Genomic DNA, 22,495 nt, shown 5'->3' on the forward strand with positions numbered 1-22,495 from the left:
TGTAACATTCAGTACTTACAGGCACAAAGCATGTAAAGCTCAGTTGTGTAACGAGGAGATTTATGCATTATAATAAAACAAAGTGAGGTTGAGACTATTGTCAAGATGTGTGGAAAAACTGTGAGTGAGCACAGATAGACTGCCACGAACTCGCCTCTCTATAGACTGGAGTGTGTGTGTGTGTGTGTGCGTGTGTGTGCGCGCACGTGTGAGACGGATATGTGAGATCCTTTGGACCGGTCACTCATGATCTGTAATTTATCTATGGGCATCCATGTGCATGCTTGCATGCGAGCATTTTTGAGTGTGTGCAATTGCAACATTCCAGCAGGCAGAAATCTGAGAAGGTGGGACTTACGAGACACTCGATTCTGCTCTTTCTGGGTGCTGAGGGGTGCTGAAGAGTCACAATCCCAGTTTCCTTCAATCACTTGCAAGCCATTGGAACAAAAAACAAAAACAGGAACCTCTCATTGCATCCAAGAAAATGTTTGTATTGTAAGACATATTTGTCACAATGTAGTTTACACATGTAAGTGTCTGCTTTCATATGCTTTCATATTATAGGCATGAAAACTTCTTATATGTTCACTTAAGTTGCACGTGGAAAAAAGATAAGTGGCACATCTGAGTTATCTTATTATGACACATGTGAGCTTTATGAAACATACTACATCAAACATAGACATTTAGTTTTGTACCATGTATATTATGGGCTGTCACAACACTCTGACCCTTTGTATCAGTCTCACACATCCACACACTCTTTTCATTCTGATTCTGCAGAGTTTGCTTTAACTTATATCAACTGAAAACAAAACCTCATTTTTCTCCAAGTTTCCCTCACAGGGCTTTATAAGGCCTCACAATCAATCTTGTCGCACACCACTGAACTGCAGTTACCTTGTTCTTCCCTTCTCCCTTCTTCAAACTGCACACTCACCCTTTCTCTTCAGCCTGAGTAAAGTATGGGAAAGGGAAGAGAGGGAGAACGAGAGGGAAGAGTTTGAGAATCGCGGGTCCCTCCCACTAAATTGTGGGCCAATGAGCGTGGCTCATTCACAACTCATGCGCTCCTTCTACAATAGGTAAGGAGAGAGAGACAGAGAGAGCAAGAGATACATACAAGGAGAGAAAGAGAGAGGGAGAGACATATATACAAGGAGAGAAAGACAGTGAAGAGGCAAGGCCAGAGTCAGAGGAGACAGACGAGAGGGAAGAGGAGCTCGATAAAGTTGAGCCAATGGGACTGAAGCAGTGACAGAGAGGTAAATAAACAGAGATGAATAGGTCAGTGTGTTGACAGGACAGATTTACAGTGTGGACAACCTGCAGTGAAGAAAAGGATAGAAAGGGGCGTTAGAAGAGCGACGGGAGGATTTAGAAGAGAAGAAACTCCTCGTTCATCAGCGCTGCATCAGAAAGAGAGACAAGTCGGGAAGCTCCACAGGTGCAGATGCAGACAGGTGGTCAGCCAGACATGCCTCTTGTGCTTCTGTTGCTCTGTGTGGCCGGAGGAGTCTGGGGGTCCGCCCCCGGAGCGTGGGGGTACGGACGGATCCAGGACAGACAGGCTACAGCGGCAACAACGTGCCCATCTCCGTGCCACTGTGAAGAAGACGGGATCTTTATCATGGTTGACTGCTCAGAGATGGGACTATCATCGGTGCCAGCCAGCCTCAGCCCGCTGACCACATACCTGTGAGTAACACATCACTGTTGGAACAACAAAGTTGTTTTATTATTAAACCCTTTAAGTTTTTCACCCTGTTTCCTTGACCTCACTAATCATCTTCCTCTTTGAGTCCTAACCTTGATCTTCAATCCTCCTCTCCCTCATCGTGGTCTGGTACCCATTTGTCTCAGTGTTGTTTGAAAAATGAATTAATGCTGCCGAGACGCGGCTGGTATTCCATCATATTGTAAAAATAGAGCAGTGGGCAACAGTTGGCTGGATGTGAAGCACTGGCAAAGCCCACATGTAGATAAAAATGGACAGGCGGGAACATGTGCACGCACGGGAGCGAGCGTGTGTGCTCGCCGCTATGGCAAAATAACTGGACCACTTTCAGTGTCAGGTTTCTGAGCTCCAACTGGAGACATGCCACGAGAGAGACTGTGTGTTTGTGTGCACACGTGTGTGCTGTGCCTTTTGTGTTTGTGCGCACACATGCGTGTGTGCGAGCTGCAAGCACTTGACACGAGCATGTTTTTGCGTGCGCGTGAATCAAGAAGGGTTCGAACGCAGATGTCCGAACGTGTAAAAGGCTTAGCATTCAGCTTCGCCGCTACGCTGTGTCACACTGTTGCAATAAAAGCACAGAGGCGAAGAAAAGAGCAGAAACATGTGCAGGAAAGGCTCATTTAATTATGTTCTTTCAAAAAAATATCTTGATGAAAAACTCCTTTGTGACACTTCATTTCCAAACACCGAAGAACAGTAGCATTGTTAAATTTCATTAGTATACGTTGGCTCGAGCGCACGGCAGATGCTGTAAATGCAATGAAAATGTATTTAAGGGTAATAAGAAGCTCTAGACATAATATTATGTAAAAGATAGTTTCATACACCACCCTGTCGTGGCTCAAAGCCAGATCTTTAACTGCTTTACTGCGTAAGACCTCAGAGGACAGATTACAGACACTTTGTGATAACTGATACTAAAGTCATAGAAGTCAAATCCAGGAAACAGGGCGTGATAGAGAAGCTCTCACTAGGGGCTCTGCAAGTATTTCAAGAGCAGAGGAGCAGAATTCGGGAGGAGGGGAGAAAGATCAAGAGTTTACGTAGCAAACGACTTTAAGAGAGGTGCATAAAAGAACGCCGCTTGAATGATGCTCGCCTCTCGTGCTGTCATGGGAGCCCGTGATGGCCAAATCTCACTGTGCTCTTTTGAAAGTTAAAACACATTTATGGTGGTGAAATATGGTCTCTTACTGCGTCCAGGAATCGCTCTACCTATGAGAACTTCAGGCTTTTGGCCCAACAATGGCTGCATGTCACACAGCTAAGTCAGCACACGTACACACCCAAGGCCGGCTTGATCTTAAAGGGAGCGCGTTGAGCCCCTCAGTCCTCCTCTAAAGTAAAAACAATGATGACATGAGACTCCCTCGGTGCAGATCTGCGCTCATCTTAAGTGCTGCGCCCAAGCCACACACAAACACACAGATCGACACACAAACACACATCGTTTCCTACAAACACAAGCTTAATTGTTCATTTCCCCTCGTTCCCTAACGGTGGAACTGTACCAATTAGTGCGTTTGAGGGCTGATTTAGAATAAGATAAATAAACTCAGTGACCAACCGCACACGCCCACACACAGTCACACACATTAGCTGTAGAGGAGAGAGAAGATGGAATGTGGGACGGCAGGAGAGATGCCACGACGAATCAGGAGAGCGCACGCGAAAAGTTTCCTTCTTCAAACGCAAACAAAACAACAAGCTTCTCCCAAACTCAGACGCTGCATGAAAACAACTGCAGCAGCACAGCAGGCTGGAGTTTCTCATTTCATCCTCCAGTATAAAAGGTTACAACAGCGGCGAGCCGGTCCAATCCCCATCAGGATCTGCAGAACTGTCCAGCACGCCCCGCTGCGACGTGTACTCTGGGTTAGCCTCCGAGCACACACTGTAGGCTGTGGAGGTCACAGGGATTTGCTTGGGAACAGTCCACATTATAAACCACATCCACACAACTCTGTGAAAGTATATGACATCATTCGGCCGTGTCATCGGAGAGCTCTTCAAAGTGAGCCGAAATGCACATGCTAGCGACTTGAGAGGAGAAACCAGGCGATGCATGATTCACTCGACTTTCAAGTGTTTATTTGCACACTTGGACGACCCCACTGCATATAGGCGTAAACATAATTAAGTCGTAATCAGGGAGATTTTTCTCTTTTTTTAAATCATAACACCGAGGCGACTGCAGGTTGACTCTGCGAGAGAATTTTGCCACTGGGAGGCAAAGGCGCTCGGAGCTGCTAGCAGCAGAGCGGGTAGAGATTTATGGCAATAATTGTTTCCGTGGGCAATGCTTGAAATGAGCTGTCATGTGAGATCATTTGAAAGACCTTCTCTTTGATATCGCATTAGGAAGGGAAGGCAGAGCCCCGGGGTGCTCGTCTCTGTGAGTGTGTGTGGATGTGAGTGCGAGAACACCGTGTACGGTAGTTTGGAGACCTGTGTGTTTAATGTGTAGCAGCAAACAAGTCAAAGGGCCATAAAGGATGGTAAGTATCACAAATCTTAGTTAGGAGCAAGTGAATTCGTTGGCTTTCCACCTACAGACTTATACATAGTTAAAGCGATGTTTTTTTAACCCTCGTTATCTGTTTAATATCAGGTAATATTTCTATACTCTCTGTTTCTGTCAGGTGCGCATGTTTACACGTCTCCCACTTACTTGAACAGTGTGAGCGTAAGTGGAACAGAGTGTATTTGGGTCTGGGGTTGGACCGGAGTTGAGAAGCATTTAGGTGATGCCTAGTGGTAGCGGTAAGTGCGGTGAACTTCTAACAGTGTTTTGGCTGGGGCCAGGAAACCACAGCGAGCGCATTACCAGACAGAGGAAAACTGAGGAGTGTGTGAGCACGCCTGCATGTGCACACGCGTTTCTCTGTGTGTGTGTGAGTTTGTGTGTGAAGACCACCCAGATTGCAAAGGGGATTTTTTTCTAGCCAGTGGAGGTGAAGCAAGAATCTAAGAATAATGGAGAGATAAAAATATGATTAAAAGGGAACCAATTGGTGCCACAGGCATAAATGTGGACAGCTTTGAACACTCTGCTTCTGCAGGGGCAAAAAAACAAATAAATAAAAATCACGCACACACATATACGCATGCAGGGGACAACATCCTGCCCTGTGTGGTGACCGTGGCAGTAGCAGTCGTGTGCGTGTCATTTAGCCATTATGTTGATGGAATGATTCCTATCGTGAGTGACCGGAGCTCACACTGTAAACATCATGTCTGCAAGAGAAAGAGAGGAAACAGAAAATGTATTTGACAGAGAGAGAGGAGCAGAAATAAGTGCATAGAAGAAAAAAGAGAGCAATGTGTGTGTGTGTGTGTGTGTGTGTTTGTGTGTGTGTGCTCGAGTGTGTGTGTGTGTGTGTGTGTGTACAAAGAGTGGAGGGTCCTCACAGAGAAGATATCAGCTCCAGCATCAGTGTCCTGGCTCCAGACAGCTACGGTAGCACCCTGCCTCAGCTACACTCCCCTCCTACCTCATTTAGGCCACTCTCCTGCCCCCCCCCCCCCCCCCCCCCAACCTATTGATCTACAGAGCAGGTGTCGGTCTGCTCACACAGTGCAAATGTGTGATCCCTGTGCAGTGATTGATAGGAGAAACCTAGCGATGGCTACACCTCCGGGCAGCGGAATAAGAAGAGCACAGGGTGTGCACTCAGATGGTGTCCCTTCATTGTTTTTCTTCAAGGTGTTAATGTGCACGTCAGTCGGGGAGGAGCTGTTTAGACTACAAGCCAAACAGCTGTCAATGTTGATCAGAGAGTTGCGCAGAGGAAGAAATCAACTGCACCATAGTTTCCTTCTTTTCATGCTCTTCATCCTTCATTAACTCCTTTGTCCTCTCCTCAACTCAAACCCTCAAAGTGTTAACTCAGCGCTCCTACAGTAGATTCCCTGGCGCTCATGCAACGAACACTGGCTGGAAAAAGCCACTTCCGATTGCTAAGTGATATTTATGCCAGAAGGGTGAAGGAACTGCACTGGTTTGTGGTTTCCTGAGAACGACCTGGGAGGCTTTTAAACGCTGCTCAGGGACAGACGGTAGGTAGGCAGGTAGAGAAAAACAATGGAAACAATGGTAATTCCCTCAGGAACAGCAAGCAAAGAAGACACAGAGGCCATAGTGTACTCTACCGCTCCACATCCTGTCCTTTAGAAAAAAGTAGAAAGCAATCACGACACAAGATCTTGAAGGGAACGAGGGTGGAGGAGAGCAGAAAGCAAAGTGGAGGAAGTTTTTGTAGTTTACGTGTACAAGAGGCTGCACATGATGGGCTTATGGGGGCTGAATGAAACTGTTTGGCCCTTGTTGGCCCACTGACTGAATATGTAAATCTGTGCTTTTCGTGTGATGGCAGTGTGACGCAAGTATGACACGGGGCGCTAGGAATGTTCTCCCTGTGATGTGCGGTCGTGGGGTGAAGGCCTGCTTCTGACTGAGAGAATTCAGATTGGCTGCATGGCCCAGATTCCTATTCTTTCCAGCTCAGGGAATCCATGGGAATATTTGTTTGTGTGCATGTGCACGTGTGTGTGTGTGTGTGTGTGTGCGTGAGCGCCTGTCTGTACTGTATGTGCATGAAACTGTGCAAGTGCACTAGCCCTCTCTTTTCCACTACAGAGAAGGCATTGTCCTGTCCTGGGACGGGGCACGCCGAATGTCACCAACTGTCCAAGTGCATGTCCATGCGTATGTGGATCTATGTGTCTGAATGTGGCGTATGTGCATTTGATGAGACATTTTGAAACTGTTTATTGCCTAAAAATACAAGAATTTCAAACAGGATTTTAAACTTCTGCAAGAAGATGCAGTTACAGCAGCTCAGGAAAGGCCCACTTTTTAGACGAGCCTATCACAAACTACAAATGTAATGGCTATTTGAAGAAGCAAAAACTGTGCTTTTCTGATTAAAACATCTCAGATAACCTGATTATGTGCTGGAGTAAAAAATGCTCAGATGGATTGTGCAGAAAGTTGGATTTAATTTTATTTTTTACATTTAAAAAAAAAAATTTTTAACTCCCATAAAAAAGTTTGTAGCTTTGTTTTTTCATTTAATATGAAACTAAAATAATAGATCCTGTGATGAGACATGGGGGAGAATGTTTACATGAGTGTTGACAGCAGAGTGTGCATGACATATCTCTCAAAGTCTGTCTGCCTATCTTTGTGATCGTTGGCCAGACCTGCAGAGCAAAGTGGCTCATGTGGGGCTGGCAGTGTGCAGGTGATGACTGGTAAGAGCTAATGATACTTAATGCCCTTTCAAACAACACACACACACACACACACACACACACACACACATTTGCACGTACTCACACGACCCTCCACCCACATAGCAGGCAGGTCTGGCCCGGATCTGGTATCAAGCCGGCACTGCTGGTTGACTTCTGGCATGATAAGACGTATGTCATCCAGATATGGGCCAGGCCTGGCAATGATGCCACTGTTCATGCAATGGCGTACCACATCTGGCCCAATTGTGGTTTGGGTTATGTGGCCTGGGCCCATAGAAAACAGGACTGGCCCAGATCTGGCATCAAGCTGGCACTGCTGACTGACCGGTGTCATGGCAGAGTGTATGTCAACCAGATGTGTGCCAGGTCTGGCAATGACACCACTATTTAAGTGATGGCATGCCACATCTGGCCCAATTGTGGTTTGGGTTATGTGGCCTGGGCCCATAGAAAACAGGTCTTCCCTGGATCCGGCATCAAGCTGGCACTGCTGACAGACTGGTGTCATGGCAGGGTGTATGTCAACCAGATGTGGGCCAGGTCTGTTTTGTTTATGTTTTTATTTTCCTATTTTAGTTAGAAGACCCAAATGCCATGTTGTGAGACGATACTGCTATGGTAGCCAACGTTTCCAAAACCTAGTGACGGTTTACTCATCATAGCCAGCGGGTGGCTGTAGCTCAGGAGGTAGAGCAGGTCACCTATTGATTGGAAGGTTAGTGGTTCGATCCCTAGCTCCTCCAGTCTGCAAGTCTGTGTATGAATGTAGTTAGGAAGCACTTGGTGTAGAGAAAGTGTGTGATTGGGTGAATGTGGCGTGTTGTATAGAGCACTTTGAGTAATCCGGGAGAGAAGAAAAGCGCTGTATAAGAATCTGAACAGTTTCGTCATGTTACTTTGGCACTATTATGTTCCTGCACATGTTATTACATGGCTTGATTAAGGTGCACATTAAGCTGACATCTAGGGCCAGCACAGGGTCAGCAGTGTGATTGAAACTGGCTGCACAAAACTTACACATGGCCCACATCCTGCAAAGAATGGCGGCCTTTTGGCGGCCCAGATCAGGTCGGCCAGAGGTAATCCACACATGGGTCAGCACTGTGCTTGAAACTGGCCCGTGGCTGCACACAACTTACACATGGCCCACATACCGCAAAGAATGACGGCCCTTTGTCGGCCAGAGGTAATCCACACATGGGCCAGCACAGGGTCAGCAGTGTGCTTGAAACTGGCCCGTGGCTGCACACAACTTACACATGGCCCACATCCTGCAAAGAATGACGGCCCTTTGGTGGCCCAGATCAGGTCGGCCAGAGGTAATCCACACATGGGCCAGCACAGGACCACCAGTGTGTCTGCAACTGGCCCATGTGTGGGCCATCGCTAGCAAACCAGATCTGTGCCACCAAAGGGCCGTCATTCTTTGCGGTATGTGGGCCATGTGTAAGCACATTGTGTGGGCCAGATCGGGGCCATACCAATTTTGCTATGTGGGCATTGCACACAAGGAAACACACAGGCAGCAATAGTGGCGCACACACACATACTCCCTTAATGATGGTTAATGCATCAAAGAATCTCACAGAGCAGAGATGTCACTACAGTGCTGGCTGGGATAAGGTTGAACGGTAGACTGGAGTATTAACTAAAGGGAACAAAGCAGCTTTTACAGACACATGTAAATGTGCGCACACACACGCACGCACACAAACACAAATACAGTAGCATAGCCAAAGGGGGATATTGCACAAGAATGTACAAGAAATTAAAGCAGGGATGTAGAAAACAGAAGTTTGAGAGATTAATGATGGGGGGGGATAAAGAACGACGAAATCTTTTCTCAGGACGTCTAATATTTGAGGGTTAGTTTGACTGATCTGACTGCAGAAACAGCAGTGAGCTCAGTAGGATTGCATAATTATTGGTAAGACTACATCATTATTCTTCCTAAGCCTGGACTTCACAGGTGAATTTTCCATCTGCTGTGACGAGGGGAGGGGGAATTCTGTCAGGCTTACTCAAGTCTCGATTACATATCTGAGAAGGAGCAAAAAAGGAAATCTGGACTTTTTACATGAATGGCAAGAGGCCAAACTAAATCTCTTTAAACCAACAGCAGCCACATGTCTTCAGCGGTGTGGGGTAAGATTTCCTCACGCGCTGATCTAAGTTGAGTTCTAGATGTTATCCGTGGGTACTCTTTAATATATGGAGCAGATGACCCGATGGTGGATCTGTGAGCGCAACAGCAAAGGAGCTTTTTGAGCCAGCAGTGGATTTGAGCAGCCTTCTAACTAGATCCAGTGTCCTCCTGTTTCTGCCATTCAACCAAATGAAGTCATAATAGAGCCTGACACTAATACTCATCGGGTTTCATTTACTGTTGTGTCCACTGCTGCGAATCTGCCTTGAATCAGAATGCAGAAGGGGGGGAGGACACCTCTGTAAGAGATACCCATTCAGGAAGCGATAAAATTTGCTACCCTTTTCCACATCTTTGCTATTTTTCAAAGAGTTCATTGGCGTGCTATTAACTTTTAATACTGCTAAACTCATAGCTTTGATTAAAAAACGTGCATCATGTGACAAACACGCATGAAAACTAAATATACATGTCAAAACAACACATTAGTGGAGCACGGGGAGGGCTGTGAATGCCTTCCAAAGCTTTGGCCTACCCACAACAGCTGCCTGTCATTCCTGTCCACATGTTGGAGGCAGTTGTATGTTGTGTAGCGCCGACTGTTCCAACACTTCCTGTTCCATTACTGAAGTGCTTGACCTTCCACCCCCCCAATCTCATGACAGGGTGTGTGTGTGTGTGTGCGAGGGCAAGTAGCGCACATGAAGTGTGTATGCGCACGTGTTTATGTGCGTGTGCAGTATACCAGGGGTTGAATGAAGTCCCAGAGGGCACGAGTATGTTTCCCATGACATGGCCTCAGACTAAACAGCTACTCTCTCCACCCAGACATCCGCCTGTCATTCTCCTCTTAACCGCAGCAAGCAGAAAAGAGCACAACACAGAAGCATCTCCCTTTTCTGTTTCATTATCTCCTCTTTTCTCTTCATCCCTCCTTCTCTGTTTCTCTGCACTTTTGTTGCAGAGTCCTCCCCATGGCCCTCCTCGTCCAGGTGAAAAACTTCTCCTCGCCCTCTCGCTCTTTGTCCCCCGTGAATGAGAGAATAAGAGAGGGAAAGATAAAAAGAGAGTGCCTTCGGACACAAAGGGCAGTGTACCCCTCCCAGGAAGTCTGGGAGAGAGGGAGAAAAAAACACATCTTTAGAGAAAGGAGGAGGGGAGGACAGCATTGTACCCTCCTTCCTGACTGTGTGTGTGTGTGTGTGTGTGTGTGTGTGTGCGTGTGTGTGTGTGTGTGTGTGCAACCTCATGTGTGACCGGGAGAGAAACTGAATGCCAAAGCAGTCAGTCTATTCAGACAGAAAAAAAGCAAACACACTTAGACCTCACCCTTGCATACAATACACACACACACACACTCACACACTAATGCACACAACTATTTAGACCCTCTTTAAGGCGGCGCCCAAGCACTGACTACCAGTTGCATTGTGTGGAATAAAAGATCCTCTTTCATCGTGCCTTAACTGTTTCAAAGAACTAAGCGGAGAGGATCAGACTGAATCTAACTGAAGACATTACCGTCCTAATCGCTGTGAAAGACAGCCAAGGTGTGGCTCAAGCAGCCCTAATGCACAACTCCTGCCCTCAGGGCAGAACTCTGGGTTGTTGATTTCCACTAAGGTTCTGTTACTCTAATGTTCCTCACATATAAGCCTTCAAAGGTGCAGCGCTTACTGCCATTATTGGCTGTTTGTTTGCTAAGAACCTGAGCGAGGGAGATCGGGATTGGCAGGGAGGCAAAAAAGAAAGAGAGACAGACTAGAAAAGGAAGTGAGAGCGAAACAAACACCACAGAGTGTAAGTTGGTAAAATGTATTTATAAAGCTCTGTTCACAGATAAAAATCACAAAGTGCTTCACAATAAAACAAGAAGCAAAACTGTGTGAAAACAACGTAAAACAATCAAAACAACATAAAACAACAAACTAATTAAAAGCTTGACTTCAGCCGCTTTTTAAGAGTCGGTGGACTCTGTAAAGTGCAAAGACAGTGGAAGAGATTTACACAACCTTGGTGCCACTGCCTGAAAATCCTGATCCCCACCACTTTTGAACCGAGCACATGGGACCAGGAGCGACCTCTGACCTGAAGAACCAAGAGCTCGGGAAGAAGAATGAGGTTTCAGCAGGTCAGCGATATCCTGGGGAACTTTACCATGTAGGCTCATAAAAGTTAAAAATACATTTTAAAGTGAAACCTAAAATTTCCTGGCAACAAACCTGGAGTGATATGTGATCTTCTGCTGCTGCAGCCTGAAGGCGATCCAAGGCTGCTTTGTTGTAACAAGTAAAAAGACTGTTACAATGATTCAAACGGGACGAGATGAAAGCACAAATAATGATGGTGCGGCTCTGATTAAACTGATGTTTTGGGAGGTGAAAGATCGCTCAATATTTTGTATGCAGTTTTAAGGTTTAGTAGCAGTAGCATACCACAAGTCCTTTCATATTGGTTCCCCTTTCTTTTGTTTGTTTGAGGTCGGGGCGGGGGGATCAACGTGAAATGCATCATATCATATCACCCCCCTGCTTACACTCTCTTTCTCTCACTGACACATTTTAGCTGTTTCCAGAAACACCTGACTACTGATCATATCTGCCCTGGTCTAAGGGTATATTCACTCCCCAGGGTGGTCCATCACCCTCCTCACAAAAACAGCAACAACAAAACCCACACCTGGAGTGTGTGTGAGTGCCTGTGGCTGTAGCGTGGGTGTCTGTGTTCCTAAAAATAAACAACGGCATTTTCATATGATGTGGCGAGTTGTTTTGCTGCTGAATCACCAGCTTTTTGTCAGAAATGCATCCAGTTTGAAATCGGTTACAGTGGGGCTAGGGGCACATTCACACCCCCCCCACGCCGCCTTTGATCACACAGCCGATAACATACTTCAGTAGTTCTGTTGACGGCGAAGTGGAAATATGATAAATCACATTATTCTAGCTACAGGACGGTGTAACCTCATGCTCGAGGTGAAATCTGAAACAGCGACGGGGAGAGAAAGAGCGAGCGTGAGGGGTAGAGCGGCAGAGAGAAAGAGAGCGAGAGGGAGGGACTGAAGGGGCCGATGAATGGAAATGTACCCCTGCTTCTTCATGCTTCCGTTCCTCCCTTAAGACATGCGACTTGCCATGGTTACTCTATCAATCACTGCACAAAGCAGTCAGATAGCGCTTTACCTTTCTTCCGATGCCAAGTCCTCCTCCCTTACAGTCACACACAGACGAGCCGACACGTACACACATCAGTCGGAGAACGTTGTGTGTCTGCAAACTGCGGAACGATGGAGAAATAGAAATGGAAACATGTATCCGTTTCTTTTCCCTTCTCGGTTCCGCACGTTACCGTGCTTAAACACGCAGAAACGCACACATCTGTGCACGTGAAGATCCACGTCTGTTCCGTTCCCGCCCCGGGGGGAGACAGGAAGAGATCACAGGCTTTGTCAGAGAAAAAGGAGATAAAAAGAAATGTTATGGGTGTGTTTGCGGATGAGCGCGCGTCTTTCCTGCACGCGACCCAGCGCCGCTGAGGAATCTTTAGTTCGTCAGTCAGCAACAGGAGTTCTAAGGAAAGGCAATGGCCTGTGCGCCAGCTGAAAGATGTGTTTTCCTGCGAGCAATATCAGGCTGTTCCTCTGACGCCGTGATGGCCGAGATAGGGCAGAAGGTTTCCCTGCTGAATATGAACATGAAAAATGAAGAAAAGAAACCTCCACTCTACCCCCAACACACGCACACACTCACAGCAATCCCTTTCTAGGTCCCACAGAGTCCATGTATGATGTGGTGAAAGTGCAACCAGGGCCTGCACCCACCACATGTGCAGCCTCAGTGGAAAACAATAGAGGTGTGAAAATGAGCGACAGACATCTCACCACACACACCGCAGCCACCTATAACTGGAAACAATATTGTCCTGCGCACATAGATACTGATACACAGTCTCCCTCTCTTTCACAGCGCACACACACACACACACACACACATTAGAGATGCCCATAAAACGGGGACAGTTGTAATTGTGAAACTCTCACAGCCTGCAAAATCTTCTGAGCGCTGTCTTTCTCATTACTTCTGCGGCCGTTTACTTGCGCTGAAAATATCTGCACGTCACAGCGCCAGCCGACACAATGCACATGTGGTAGTCATCAATCATAATTATCATGGTTTAAAAAAGCCACAGCTGTTATTTGATTTTAAAAACAAGCCATAGCACAGTGCCTTCCAACGATACGTCAAGTTGTCAGCGGAGGCCTTGGCCTGCACTGCAGAAACGTCTCTCTCTCGCTCTTTCTCCGGCTTCCCAAACGAGCTTGTTGGAGAGCGCAGGCGAGCCGAGCTGCGTTCAACCTTTTCCCCATGACTCACCGGTGTGTGTGTCTTTATTTTTAAACATTTTCTCTCTCCGTTGCTGTGTGTTTATTCTGTCTGAGCGAGGCCGCTGTTACGGACTTCACACAACGTTTGTTTATGGTTCTTTAATCAGGACCAGATAACGGAGAGTTGTCTCCATCTGTGGACGCATCCCCAGAAGCTGGGTGTGTTTGTCTGCGTGTTGCTCCCCTTTAACAATCCCTCCACAGTGTCCCAATAAATATTCTCCCTCTGCAGAATATTAGCGCCGATGAATCGGACGTGTCTTGTTCACGCGCCCCCTCCCCTGCGCTTCCTGTGTCATACGTGATGTCACCCAGATTACTGTGTTACTGCTTCCTGCGTCATCTCCATGGCAACTTTGTTGTCACTTATATTGACCTCAGACTTTAATCAAGCAGTAATGTATTATAATTTATTTCAGAATTATTGAGCAGATACTGTGTCAAAGATGGAAACTGTTGGCTTTTCTGAAATACCCTGAAAAGCTAAAGTCTGACACTGAAATTTGGCATATTTGAAAAACACTGACAGGAAAATGAACTTTTAAAAATGTTTTTTGACAAAACTATCAACAGTTTAGACCAGTGGGAACGATCTTTTATTGTGTCAAGCTAAGCATCACCTATCTGCCACGTCACTGAGGTACGGATCTCTCATTTCTCCTTATCACTCACAGATTCTCAGTCACTCTTTTAGTGGCGTATCTCAACTCCGAGTCCCCCTCTTTGCTCAGCAGCCACGCACAAACAAAAACACAAGACTAACAAAAGAATATGTTCATGAAGGGAAATGAACATGACTGAAAAGTTCGAGTGACGGAGCAAAAGTTTTGCAAATGTCTCAAAACTCTTGCATGTCTTTTGCACAACGGTCGGCCTGTCGGTGCAAAATTCCTACATTTTCAACATCTTTGAAGTCTTTTAGCGTAGTGGATATTTCGAACTGCAACATTTCAATGACTCTTACACCTCAGCTCGGACTAAACTATTCTCTAACCCTTCTTTTCTTGGTTTGTACTTTTTTGGGTGGGTTTGCTGTCGGGTTTAGGATTACCAACCTTTTCACAAACCTTCCAGTTCACTTTTCAAGAACTGTTGATATGACTTATAGCTAAATCAATGATTGAAAGTTGGTTGATCCCTAAGGAAGAGCAGAGCTACTCTAAGCCACAAGATTTCTAAGACCATCATCTCGCTCATCATCACAGTTGATCTGTCTTGGTCTACATGACAACACTGATCAAGGAGCCCAGGACTGGATTACAGACAACCTGTGTTATATTAAAACCTCATTGGCACTCACACATTGTGTTTACTGTATGCAGTAATTTGTTTGCTCATTTCTTTAGTCTGTTATTTGTTATTCTGACTTTTTTAATAAAAATTGAAGATTGAATAAGTGATCCGATAAACATGAAATGGCACCATATTTACCGCGTCCCTCCGACCACGGAGGTTATGTGACTGGTTTAGTTTGTCAGTCTGTTTATCAACAGGATTACTCAAAATGTTACGCACGGATTTGCATTTGGCTCAGCTCGTAATGATTAACTTTTGGAGTTGATCTGGAGTCTAAATCTGGATCCAGGACATTTTTGGAAGAAACACGAGTTCATCTTTATATCCATCTTTACAAATAGATAACAAAAAAACTGGAAACATAGTGACATATATATACATATTTGTGATATACTTCTGGATACGCGATGGGGAAATTCTCACTCTTGCAGGAAGTATGCAGCCTTGGACGAGCCTTGTATTTACAGGTGCCCGGTTTTCATTATAAACAAACACAGTTTAGATTACACAAACACGAATAAATATCATATTCCTCTGTAAACATTTGACAAACCATTATTGAATGTTTTCATACCCACATTATTTACTTTAGCTTGAAGTCTCCTTCTTATCCCCCTTTATAGGCCGAGTGCTACCTTAGGCTACATTACTTTGAGCTGTCAGTATGCATTAGCAAGCAAACCAAACAAGCAGTAAAACAACAGCACAGGCCTGGCTCATTATTTTATAAGCATGAAAGACAAGTAACTACTAAGATTAGGTCAATAACATCAATGCAACAGTGAAACCAAAATATGGAAATCTACAGAAAGTCATTAATCTTATGGCTGAAAATATTCACACTGGAAGGTCCTTGAATAACACCTTGAACACCTCAGTCTGCTGTCAGACCCCCCAGGAGTTTACATTCGTGCCTTTATTATACTTTCTTAGGAAAATATTAATTGTCAGCAGATGCTGTAGAAAAGGCTCTGCAATGATCTGACCTGCAAACTTTCATGCACCCTGCTAATGTTGCAAGCTCATCGCTCGGTGAGAACACGCCCCCTCATTACACGTGACACATGGAGCTTATGCTGTGTGTTATCCTTGACGGCGTACCAGATTTTTGTCATACTGAATTTGACTCGTCTGCTAATTATGACAGGCTACTCAAATACCCACATTTTTCTGAACCAAGCAGTTTTTTTCCACATCTCCCTGAAGTTGGATATAGATCACGCCTGAGGACAGATCCGTCCAGCCCCCTGTCAGCTTGGCTGACTTGACAAACAAACAGGCAGTGTGTCAAAACTCCCAACTGCAAAGGGCTTCTGAGAGCACAGTTTACACTCGCTAGCCTGGTGGTCTGGCTTTATGAGCAATGTTAGTGTCACACACACACACGCAAATTCAAGTCTCACTCCTGAAGGCTCATGCAAGACCCCAAGGGCTGTGAAAGCAAAGCAGAGGTGATGTAAAAGCTTCTTGCTAATCAAAGAGATGACCTTACATGACCGAGTTAAAAGGTTATATATGTTTTCTACCAGAGGCTGACACATAAGCTGTCGCCGAGTGTTCAAAAAGATGTGAGAAAGTGTGTTTAATGTGTGTGCACGCATGAGTCTGAGCATCCTTCACCTCTCCCTCTTTCACCGCAACGCAGCTGCGTCAACACTCACCCCTCAACACACCCTCTCACGTCAGAGTGTGTGTCAAAGAATCAAAGAAATGGAGTGTGCCTGTGTTAAAGCAACGAACAAAGGGGGAAGGAGGTGGTCTCAGGAGAAACCTGAGGAAGAAGAAAGAAGCCAAGAGACTGAGAACGGGAAGGAGAACGAGATAGATAGGAAGGGGGGACCGAGGGGTCAGATCTGAGAGAAAGCAGAGTGAGACATCTGGAAAAGAGAAAGAGTCACTGGGACGAGGAGGAAATTACAGCTGCCCAACAATGATTCATTGGGGAAAATTCTCCTCTGCATCTCCCTCTCCTCCCTTCAGTTCTCCAACCTCTCTACCTAACCCTGTAACCTCGCTCTGTGTGCTGCTCCCTGCTCGCGAGGATGGATTTCCATATGAAAAAGGCATTCGAAACATTTATAATTTTACGTCTCTGAGCGTTTTCAGAGAACATTAAAAAGGCACGCATTGACTGACTCTTTGATTTTCCCCGTTTCTCTCTCTCCAGGGACCTGAGCATGAATAACATCAGCGAGATCCAGCCCAGGACCTTCCACCGACTGCACCTGCTGTCAGAGCTGTGAGTGCACAATCATTCAGCTCATGCTCACTTAATGAACCTGCACTGTCACGACTCGTGCATGACGAGAACCAGTAATTCCTTGAACCGCTGATACCCACAGACGCCACAGATGAGGTTGATGCTTCTGGCCCGCCTCTGATCTCCCCTACCAAGAAAGTGCCTGAAGCAATATGCTCGTATATCCGGGGATGGCTGCACAAAAGGGAGAGCTGAGGCGAACCTGATATTCACTCAGAGATCAAATATATGGTCTTTAAAGCGCAGGTTCTGTGCTCGGCATCCAAGCCTCTGCTTTCTTGCCCTCCTTGAATTCGGTTCAGCTGGACAGATCAGCAGAAACAGTTCGCTCGTAGACAAGTGTCCTCGCCAAGATAAACACACACTATGGGAGACTTTTAGCATAGTCATGGGACAACAAACAATGCACAAAGATTTCCACCTTTACTACATATTAAGTATGGATTCATTGGAATATCTTTCACACACTTCTCTAGGCTGGTAATAAATACAGCTTTATTTGATCAAATGAAACTAAACAAACAATATGTGAGACTATAAGAAATGTTTTCGACTACCGTAGCATCTGCTACAGAGGAAATCTGGCCGCCGCTTTCAAGGTAAAAAAGAAGAAGTATTGGTTTCAGTCTCACAGGGCTGTTAAAAGAATACAAGGCGCAGCAAGTTTGCAAAACGTTTTTGAACACGTTCTCAGTCAAGCTCGCCGATATCGGATCTGACTACTCAAACCACTCAGCAGAATTGAAAGTCTCAGTTTGACAAAAGCTGCCTGCAGACTCGCCCTCAGGGCGTGAATGTGCGTAAGAGTGTGTTTGAGTTCGAGGGGGCTTATGCTTGTATGTCAGCATTCACGTGATTATTTCACCTCTGAATCCTGCAAAGGTTGTGTGTGCGCATGTGTGCGTCTTCGTCGGTGTTTGGACAGTCTGCTGTTTTCTTTGCTAATTTGCGCAGCTGCAGCCTGTGAGGCGTGAGCTAACGATGATGAAAGCAAAGAGGTTAGCCGGGCGGCCGCTACATTTCCTTTGAGCTGCCGTCCAACTGTGTCCAAAGAGCAGAACGAAGGGAAATTATGTGACACTTTAAAAGCCGGAATATCGAATCGACTGCTTTGATTTATTGCAGCTTATTGCGTTGCTGATCTGAACCTTTGCTGTTGTAAAACGTTACAGGTCAGATATTGCTGTTGGCGTAATAACGAAAACCACGCAGTTCAGGGTGGTGCTGAGCACTGAGGCTGACATTTGCCTGCGTCGGGTGGGGGGAAATGGCAGGGGTGGGGGTTGAAGTGGGGCCTTGGACACAGCTCCATCTGTAGTGTTTGTCCAGGAACAACCATCCCAGTGTTTTACAGGCCCATTGATCTTGCTTCGTCTGCATAGCTATCAAGTTCTGACACTTTATGGAGACTTTTTGTTGCTTTGTAATTCTTCCAAGGAGTATGTTCCTTCCCTGAAGCCAATGTTTTTTCCAGCCCTGTGACCATTTCAGGAGATGTTCCGAGACCATCGTGACATTTCAAGGGCAGGAAAAGCGCTTCTTAAAAATATTCATCTCTGTCTGAAATGGTTTAAAGAGACAAAGCGATAACAGGTTGTGCTACACTCAGAAAGCTCAGAAAAACAAATCAACGCTCTCAACACAAACATGATTGGTTTGAGAGAGACGGCTTTTGATGTGGGTTTGGTAGCAGGGAGAGGCGAGGGGCAGGCGTGTTGTGACTGGTAGAGTGATAAATTGTTTGATGTTGGGCTCTGCCTCGCCGCCTGCCCTCCCTCACTCCGTCTCCCTCCCACTGAATTCATTTTCACAGTCCCCCCCATCTTCACTTCACTGCAGGCCGTGTAGTCTCATTTTTTCTGCTCTCACGTCACATTTTCACAAACTAAAACAAATTTGCTGATGGCAAGAGTTTCAACATTTATCCTGCGCTACGCTACAGGAAGGTGAGGGTCCAGATTATCTCTATTTGAACACAAACGGTGTCATCCCACCTCTTATCTCTTTGCTCCGTTCTCACCTCTGTAGCTTCAAAGTGAAAACAGCTAATCCCTTTGAACATGAAATGAGGTGATCACATTCACTCACAAAGGTAGCTAATCTTACCGGGCTAAACCTTCCTTTGATATCACTGCACCATTAATATTGATAATAAGATGTGAGCACAATCATCCCTCCCTCCAGCCCTTTCCCTGCCTGTAAGTCCTTATTTCTACGTCTCATTCAATTGATCTCAGATCCCTCTTATTAAGCCTTCATTCAGCACTTTGATCAGTGAATTTCCGTCTTAATTCAAACACAAAAACATGCACACAACTGTCAGTCAGACGAAGCTTGAAGAGAGGCGACTGCGTGTCTGTGGATTAATGAGAGGGCAGCGATGCCCATGCTTGGATACAGACTCCTAAACTGGTTTCTTATCTTATCTTTTTTAAAGGTTTTGCTCTAAAAAAGCCATTTTCTCATGAAGCGGTGACTTGGAGCTACCAGAGGACGGCTTGGAGTGAGACTGCCCTCGAAGATGTTTTTTTCTGAAAACCACATTTAGCAGGCGACAGCGCTCCCAGCCTATCGTCATTATCAAAGTCCATCCCTGTTTGTAGCTCCTGATCTCAGATTTCACTCTGCTTTCCTTTAACTTCATAATCAGCCAATTGCGTCGCGTCTCCTACTCACCTTATCATTATCTGCAGTTATCTAACACCTCGTAATTATAGAGGTGAACTGACACCGCTTCAAGTGGCCCGACAGGTGGAATAATCTGACTTCCCATCATTGGTGACTTTGCCTCTTTTGGCCAACATCTTGACTTAATGTGCACGGAATATGCTCGTCTTATCTTCTGACACTCTTAATTGGTTCCCTCTGACTCCAACTATCACATATGAGATATGAAATCCAAATGCAAGAGTAGAGAGGTGGTGAGTGGAGGCCAACGATGCCCTGCTTGTCTTTCTCTTGGCGATAAGATTGTCTGCTGATAGGCCAGGAATATGACATGGGGGAGGGTTAAGAGGTCAAAGCGTTGGCTGGCTTGATGTTCCAGGTGCAGCCAAGACTATCTAATATAGACCAATTCAAACTTTTCCTCTCGGTGTTGCCAGAATGGTTCATGTGCTGCCCACAAACAACCACATTCAAAGGCTGACGCTCCACGTGTCTGCATTTTACTCCCTCAATTTCAGAGGTTAATGGCAGGTTAAGTGGTTGACCTCGATGTCAAGTCAAAGGTCATCTGCTCACATTTCTTTTGACGGGCCAAGGTTGTAAAACATGCGCGTACTAAGCACTTACATAAAACACCCACGCACAATTCGCCTCTCGCTGATAAGACCTGTTTATCTCGTCTGTCTCCCCTTTCATCATCAACTCCTATCACCTACCCTGGTCCTGCTACCACCATGACTATCACTACCTGAGATAGTGTGCCAAAATACGATACTGTCTTTGTTCCCGAGGTCTTTAATCTGTCGTCTTGTTTATAATTTTGAGGCAATAGAACGAGATGATACATAGAATAATCAGCAGTGGATGTGCTTCAGCGAATCCCTCTCTGATCGGCCCAAATAGGAGGGTGGTCTCACCTCTGTTACCAGCCACACCCGTCTCCACTGTACCGGCTACACTGGCTTCTGCTATGTTACTAGGGCTGCCAGGATTAGTCGATTAGTCACGATTACGTCGACTATCAAAATCGTCGACGACTGATTTAAACGTCGACGCGTCGTTTGAAGCTTTGTAAGATCACAAAAGACGCAGGAATAAGTAGTAGGATTTAAGAGTGTAATAACGGACTGAAACAGAAGATGGCAGCACTGCATGTACAAGGATGCCAGCTGCCGTTAAACCCCGAAGAAGAAGAAGCTGTGTCCCAGAATTCATAGCGCAGCCCAGCTCAGTTGCCAACAATGGCAGCAGCTAGTTAGTTTTAATATCACTCTTATTATTCTTTCTGGGTCACAAAATAAACGTTTAACATATTTTTAGGCGAGAATGTAGCTGTGTAAACCTCAAATATCTGCTCAGTTTATCAAGACACCACATATTTTCAAAAGCGCTCCGACGTTTTCGGAGACGTCTGTTAGCCACTAGCTCGATAGCTAGCCGGGGGCTAGGCTAACTAGAGCCGTGAGAACACCGGACTCCCGGCTAATCGTTTTCAAACCCACCGCCGTCTTTCGCTACTCAGGTTAAACATGATATATAAGTCATTTAGATAACTTAAAAATGTTATTGTTTGTTTTTTTTTTTAGTATTTTATTTGTTCCTGAGTAAATCGGTTTGGCTGAGATTAAAGTTATAGTTTAAGAAGTGTGAGATGCTCGAGAAAATACTCCGGTGTCCTGTTATATTTTAGATAGCAAGGAGTTTATTAAACTTCACCGAAACAATCTGCAAATTTCATTAAAATTTAATAAACTATCATCTTGTCTTTATTGTTAGTTAGCACCTTAAACACTTAAAGCTGTAAGCTAATGATAGTTATATAAGAGCAGATGCTGCTGGTGCAATAAGCTGTAGGTTTTACGTCCAATGGATGATGATCTGATTAGTCGACTAATCGCAAAAATAATCGGTGACTAGTCAACTATCAAAATAATCGTTTGTGGCAGCCTTATATGTTACCTATGAATCATTTTATAGTGGAGGTGGAATTTTTATCTGTGCAGCACAGAGGCCAAGAGCAATCGTAACAATCCTCAAATCAAATTAAAAGAAGAAAGAAAAAAGAAGAAACAGTTGGAGCCACGGTTTGACATGAGCAAGGCGCCTTTCATTAGAAGGAGATTGATGTGGAACGACTAGGAGGCAAAGTGTGGAACATTCACTCAAACGTACGATCATTTACACACACATAAATACACTCTGGTTTAATGGAAACAGTTGGTCAGTGGCAACTGCCGATGTTCTGCTGATGTCTATCAGGAACGTCTGAGCATTTCTTTCCCTTTTCAGCATCCATCCTCGCCATCGACGTAATTATTCATTTGATAAATGACGCCGGCAAGAAAAACACGATTCTGCTTTATTGCTGTGTTGGCTACAGTTGAATAGAGAATGGCTGCACAGGCAGTGGGACGTGCACAAAATGCCCTAACTACAGTCTTTGTTTTCTAAAATGTAGAATCGCTGGTATCCATCATCGTCCACATTGAAAAATCACTTATTTCTCTTGCTGCTACATCAAAGCCTTTTAATGCATACATATATAAATAAGTATATTATATATTAAAGACTAGCCAAAACAAGGCACTGAAGGCGTTTTTATTTCAGAAACTTAGATGCATCTCTGGGAATCGACCTAAAAATATCCCTGTTGACCAGATTGTGCAACTGCGGAAACTCAGAATGGTATTTATTGTCCCTGGAGAGACATTAAAATTCAATCAAGGGGAAACTGAACCA

The 22,495-nt window shown here is 45.3% G+C and overlaps 1 protein-coding gene across 1 annotated transcript in view; it reads left to right on the top strand.

Annotated features, from left to right (window-relative positions):
* Positions 1-620: 620 nt before the first annotated feature.
* lgr6 (leucine-rich repeat containing G protein-coupled receptor 6) overlaps positions 621-22,495 on the top strand; it is a 39,753-nt gene continuing 17,878 nt past the window's right edge. The window contains exons 1-2 of the mRNA XM_085145537.1: positions 621-1,701; positions 16,997-17,068. Coding sequence (XP_085001663.1) covers positions 1,457-1,701; positions 16,997-17,068 — 317 coding nt within the window. The 5' untranslated portion in view covers positions 621-1,456. The remainder of the gene's footprint in view (positions 1,702-16,996; positions 17,069-22,495) is intronic.

The sequence above is a fragment of the Neolamprologus multifasciatus genome, chromosome 20 (assembly GCF_963576455.1).
Source record: "Neolamprologus multifasciatus chromosome 20, fNeoMul1.2, whole genome shotgun sequence".
NCBI lineage: Eukaryota > Metazoa > Chordata > Actinopteri > Cichliformes > Cichlidae > Neolamprologus > Neolamprologus multifasciatus.